Source organism: Thalia democratica, chromosome 5 (assembly GCF_965202585.1).
Source record: "Thalia democratica chromosome 5, ktThaDemo2.hap1.1, whole genome shotgun sequence".
Taxonomy (NCBI): Eukaryota; Metazoa; Chordata; class Thaliacea; order Salpida; family Salpidae; genus Thalia; species Thalia democratica.
In genome coordinates this window covers 37,190,348-37,196,415 of record NC_139169.1, presented here as the reverse complement: position 1 = coordinate 37,196,415, position 6,068 = coordinate 37,190,348, and the positions used below count along the sequence as shown (strand labels likewise).

General features: G+C 28.3%; 1 protein-coding gene across 1 annotated transcript; it reads right to left on the bottom strand.

The window, feature by feature from the left end:
• Nucleotides 1-1,240: 1,240 nt before the first annotated feature.
• LOC145836082 (uncharacterized) lies at nt 1,241-4,832 on the bottom strand. Its single transcript, XM_082943881.1, has 6 exons — nt 4,519-4,832; nt 4,023-4,317; nt 3,670-3,811; nt 3,407-3,518; nt 3,023-3,170; nt 1,241-2,720 (listed from the first exon to the last, which is right to left on the bottom strand). Exons 1-6 carry the CDS (start codon nt 4,672-4,674, stop codon nt 2,254-2,256), a joined length of 1,320 nt encoding a protein of 439 aa, XP_082800007.1. The 5' UTR covers nt 4,675-4,832; the 3' UTR covers nt 1,241-2,253.
• Nucleotides 4,833-6,068: the final 1,236 nt, after the last annotated feature.

The following is a 6,068-nucleotide window of genomic DNA, read 5'->3' as shown; positions in this document are numbered from 1 at the left end:
AAATTTTCATTCTTTATAATATAAGAAAGTTTAAGTTAAAAATATAACATAACCTTCGAGTATTACTTTAGTAATAATTGTAAAAAAAAAAAAACATTTTAGTTTTTTTTCATGCCGACTATTCCCGAAAATAAAATAAAAACTTTCGATAATTCAAAAAAAAAAAAATATAAACATGATTATCTTTAATTAAAACAAATGTATCTAATCTTTTGAAATCCAAATAAAATGCCGTCTTATCTTCACTTGTATCTTTAGTTTATTATAAATACTAGAGTCTTCAATCATACTTAAAACAAACATTCTAGTTGTAAATACAACAGCTAGAAATCAAACATTTTGGGAGATAAAAACTTTTAAACTGCTTATTTGTACATAACTTAATTATTAATTTTTATTAATTTTACAGTTTCTCTTTTTTTTTCGAAGTATGCTGGTATGAACTTAGTTAACTTATCTTCTTTAAAATTTTGCATATAAATTTCGTATATAGTTTGTTTGCAATTTGAAATGTTTATTACATCAATAAATTCAAAATTAACATTTTTAATTTTTAAACCGCTTTACATGATTAGGTGTTTAACGCATTTTACAGAATACTTTTACTAAAAGTTTAGTCTTGTCTTTTTGCTTTTTTTCATTAGTCTTTATTATTTGAACTTGTGTAGAACAAAAAAAAAACATATATCTAACAACACTTTCAAAATCTTTTTACTCTTATTATTGTTTTCTAATACTGTTACATTTGGAACCAGATACATAATTTATTTTTAGCTATTATAAACTTATATAAAAGTTTAACACTATATCAATTTTTACTTTACAACTGGTTTTAATTTATATTTCATAACTATAAACAACAATCCTGAGCTATCTTGTTTGTACTATTAGTTATTGTAATTTATAATTAGCTTTTAAATTTTAAGTCAGGTAATATTGTTAAGAATTTTCATTTGTAATTAAAAAAAATGTTCACTCTATTGATTTTTTTTATTAAAAAAAAAGGGTTCATTTAACATAAATGAAATTAAAATAAGAAACACAAAAGATATTTCAAACATCAGAATTACTAAAATATGTAAATACTAGAGTAAAGTATTTGTTATTACAGTATCAAGCTATTCAAAGTCTTTAGCCTTTTTTATTAAGAATTTAGTCTAAATTATCAATTTATATTTATAGTTTTGAAAAGAAAATGAAAAAAACGAATTTTTAGATAAAGCGCTACTTACAATTGAGTCAAGCAAAATGGCGAAACGCATAAAGAGCCTTAAAAATATATTAAAAAACAAAAACGACTAGAAAAAAAAAGACATTTAAATTTTAAGTAAAAAAAGTTATTCAAATTATACATAGCGACAATAACAGAACGGCAGTTTAAAACATTGAAATTTAATTTAAATCTTTCAGCAAATTAACTTATTTTTTGTATTAATTGTAAAGCAGCTTTTACTGTTTTTTTAACTATTATAAATTTAGGCTCAAATTGAGTTAGTTCAAATATTTTCTTAACTCTGTTTTCGACTTTCATAAGTATGATTAGCTTTTATTGTACTGACTAGAGACAGGCAACTTTGTTTATAAAATGGCTGTAGACTTTTAAAGTGTAAAAAGGAAATAAGTAAGTGTTGAATTAATTAATTATAGAATAAATTATTAAAATTCGTATTATTTAAAAGGACCAATTTGATTATTTTTAAACGTTAATAAAACAAAACAGCTGCATCAAATGAACAGAATGCACCTATCAAAACAAATTTCAGTACTATCAAAAAACATTGATGCATCTAAATTAATATCTCTCTGTTTGTGATGAAAACTTTGTAATTGTTAAACACGATTTACTGCAAACTACACATCTCTAGTCTTTTTTTTCTTACATTATATATCAATGTTTCCCAAAAAAAATTATATACCATTCGCATAAATTGTTTTCCTATACACAGAAAAATGCATAGCTAAATGGTAACTTAAACATTCCAGAATAGGTATACACCTAATTTTATTGCAAAACACTTTTTATATAATTCTTATCAAGATTTTTTGTTGTTTAAAATGAACATTATCATAAATATTTGTAACAAATAAAAAAAAGCCGTTCATTGTTTACATCTTTTTTTTTTAGTTACTGTGCTTGGCTATTGATATTCGGGAAACACTGGTAGATGCTATACACGAATAAAATCGAAAAAAAAATTCAGTCTTGTAGTTCATAATAAAAAATTAAAGTTATTTTATTAATTTATAAAATAGTTAACTATTGACTTTTTTAACATCGGTTTCGGGTTTTTCCTGTTTCTGAATTTGCCTGTACATCTGCATCATCAGCTCGTTTATGGAAAGTATCTTGTTGCTTGGCAACTTGTCACCGTTGTTGGGGCTATACCCCTGCGGACCCTCGTACCCCGCGAAACTTTGCTGCTGCTGGGGCCGCTGGATCTGGTTGTAGGCGCTGGGAATAAAGGGGGAGATGTTGAAAGGGAGTTTCCCTTTGTTGAAACTCGGCACACTTATTTGATGGGACGTTGTGGCAGGAAAGTTTTTGGGGAATCCTCTGCTGACTTTATGGTAATTCCCCTGAATGGCGGCGTGCATGGCGGCTATTTGCTGCTGGGCCATCAGCGCGTAGTTTTGATTGAATTTTGATTGACTGAACAACTGGCCGGTTGAAAGGGGATTACCCTGAATCGGCATGTTGTAGTAGGGATGAGTTGGATAATCTGATGGAATATGTAATATTAACAAAAATTCATTAAAGTTGATTAAAACAATATTTCAAAATAATGTCAGTTTGTTTTCCTGTGTAAGCTTAATTAGAACTTTTTTAGATATAAACAAATAAAATGATATGCTTCTATAGTTAGTAGTTAGTTTAAGCAAAACAATAAAAGTTTTCAAGAATGATCTATCTTTTAAAATTTAGTTTAAAAAAAATTATATGCTTTTTGCAGTTGGTAGTTAGTTTAACCTACAAGATAAGTTTTTAGTGTTAATATTTTTTATGATACATAGCTTAACTAACTTTGTTTGGATTTCACATGTGATGATTGTTTCTGCACTTTTCTGCTGACTTCCCTCTCAGTGTCAGGTGACAATTTTCTTTTTAAGTTTCGCGGGTGACTGATATTCGGTGGCACCCCATTGTTCTCCGTGTTTTTATGACTTAACATCTACAAAATAGAAAATATTATAGTTTTGTATGCTTCGTTTAAACTATTAAATGTATCAGAAAAAGAAATATTTCATAGCCATATTGGATTGACTTCGAAAAAAAAATTAAGTTCAAAATTATTGAAAAAAACATTTCAACTTAATATGAATTAATTAAACATTTAGAGAAACTAATAAGATAAAAAAGAGGTTTGTGCTCATTTAGGATTGTATATTTAAAATAACTAAAGTTTACCTGCTTAATAGTGTCCATCACATTGCAATTTTGTTCCTGATAAATTTTCGCGAGATAATTCTTGTCGCTTTTAGGGAAAAGCTTGTGAAGCATTGCGAAGTCTTGTGTCTCGCTTTAAAATAAGTAAAGTACATTAAAAAGTAACAAATTTGATTTAAGCTGTCTAGATTTAAAAGTCGATCGAAAATTAAGATATTCTTGATTAAAAGTCTAAATTAAGTGTGAGCGTAGCTTGTAAATAAAAATAATTAACAAGCTTGTACTTTTTTTGTACATCCCTGTGCTTTTCTGACAGGTTAACATCAAATTCAGCATGATTTTGAGCTTCATTGTTGCAAATATCTGAACTTTGAGACAGAGATTTTGAGCTTTCGTCAATAATGGAACTAATTGTTTTCTTTCCTTCTATAATTTTTTTAAAACCAAGTTAAACAAGCTTCAATGCAAATAAATTAAAAGTTGAACTACGATTTCTAAAGTCTAATAAAATAAATAAAAAAATATTTTTCACTTTTAACTAACTTTTAAGCGATACGTTTAAATTCAAACTTTATTCTTTACAATAACTTAATACTTACATAAATAGTACATTTTTATTTATCATTTTCTAACTAACCTGAATCGCTGCCGGACATCGAAGCAATCAACGGCTTCGCTTCAAACTCGTCGACGTTTTCCTGCTTTTCCGCGGAAATTTTCTCCTCCGAGCTTGACACTGGTGACTTCACCGATGACGTCACTAGCAAGCTTCCGGTTGGCGAGCTGCTGGCTGAACTGTGGTGATTCAGGTATCCGTTGCTAGTGGCAACCTCGGGCAACAGGGGGTTAAAAGGGTTCTTGTTGATGTTGTACATCAGCTGCAACTCTCTCGCTTCGTTTTCTTCCTGCGCCTGCTGCCTTCTGAGGGCTACCTGTATTTTAAAAGCAAAACTTAAAAGCAAACAGTTAGTTTTGAACTATTTGTAGCATAAAGTTAAAATAACTAAAGAAGCAAATTAGATAAAAAAAGAATCAAAAGCTGAAAGAAGTTGTCGATACTAATTAAGTTAGTTTTCGAACATATCTTTTATATATTCTAAATAATCTAACCAAATAATTTTTGAGTTTTTAACCTGCGCTGCCATGACCCTCTGCCTCTCTGCAATCAAGGTGCACTTTGCACACATGCAGTTCTTCCACTTGCAGTACCTCTTGTGGCCCTTCAGAGGGGAAACCACCCCGTGGTTGCGGCACCTGGCGCATTTGGGGGCGCGCAGGTACTTTTCCATGTTGGCAATCGTTGTCCGTAGCAACGCAGGGTGGCGGTGGTGATTTTGGGGTTCTCCCTGCTGTTAGATCATCTGTTGGGTTGATTCGAGGTTGAAGACGGAGGAGGTGGGAGTCTGCATCAGTTGGTTTGAAATGTTCATATTATTTTGATATTCACTTAAACTAGCTGCAATTTTTTTCATATTTTAGTTAGGTTACTTAGTATAAAACATTTAAATAATCAAATAAAAACTATAAAAACGTGTTAATTAAAAGTAGTATCAGTCAAGCATATTGCTGGTAATGTTGGTATAGTAAGTTAATCAGAAGTAGCTGACTAATTGTAATACATTTTTTCTTAATTTTGTATAAGCAGCTCAGATTGAACGATAAAATATAAAATAAAATAAAATTGACGGCAGTTTACATTCTACAAATACCCTATGCGTACCTTCTGGTATACTTTTAAGAAGCTATAACTATTTTGTTTTCAATAAAAAAAAAAAGTTGTTATTGTATCTGCAACTAAACATATTTTAGCTTCGAAATAAACAAAAACCTTTAAACATAAAAATAAAATGTAATTTACTTTTGATAGCAAAACACTACTAATGCTTCTCGTCCGGCTTCTAAAAATAAACAAGTTTACGCCTTTCCACTGAACTAAAAGTAAAAGATATACATGTGTTGAATTTTTGTTTCTTCTCACAATATCTTTCTCTCATATTATTATTTCTTTTCTTAATTTATCTCTCATTTTGTATTACTTCTCTCGTAAAAATTCGTACCTGCGTGACACAACTTGTAACCTATTATTTTACCTTTTAATATAATAATACCTTTTTTGTACTAATTTCAATCTAAAAGGATATTATTACTGATTTGTAAGGTTATTGTAAATGTTGTTAAATAAAAACAAAAACATAAAAATTGTTGAGTTATCTTAATAAGAACTAAAGTTGTTTGGGGATTGTAAGTATAAAACATTACATTTAAAAAACTTTGATATCCTGAATGTATGAATTACCAAAGTATACTTCGTTTAACTTTTATAAGTAATAAATATTAAAATCGTTTATCTGTTTTTTTGCATTAGTACTTTTAAAAAATATAAAAGTCATTGTACTATTTTTAATTACAAAAAATTATTTTAGGCATAACTTATAAAAAAAAGATTTTATTGTTAATCACTTTATAATTTTCATTTTAGAAATAAACAAAATATGTCTATTTGCTACTTGATCAATTTATCAAAATGACGAACTTACTATTTATTTTTATAAACAAAAAAAAGTTGTCTGCCTCAAAGTTATAACACAATTGAAACTTTATGTATACAGATTAAATATGAAATCATTTAATTTACCTTTACAATATATTTGAAAAAAAAAAAAAACGTTAAAGAAATTGCAAT

Excerpts from the sequence above, each read along its gene's own strand:
- LOC145836082 (XM_082943881.1), bottom strand. The coding sequence starts at position 4,674 with ATGGAAAAGTACCTGCGCGCCCCCAAATGCGCCAGGTGCCGCAACCAC. Across the intron at positions 3,812-4,022 it reads GATGTCCGGCAGCGATTCAG|AAGGAAAGAAAACAATTAGT; the intron begins GTTAGTTAGAAA and ends AAAAAATTATAG. Across the intron at positions 3,519-3,669 it reads CACAGGGATGTACAAAAAAA|CGAGACACAAGACTTCGCAA; the intron begins GTACAAGCTTGT and ends CTTATTTTAAAG.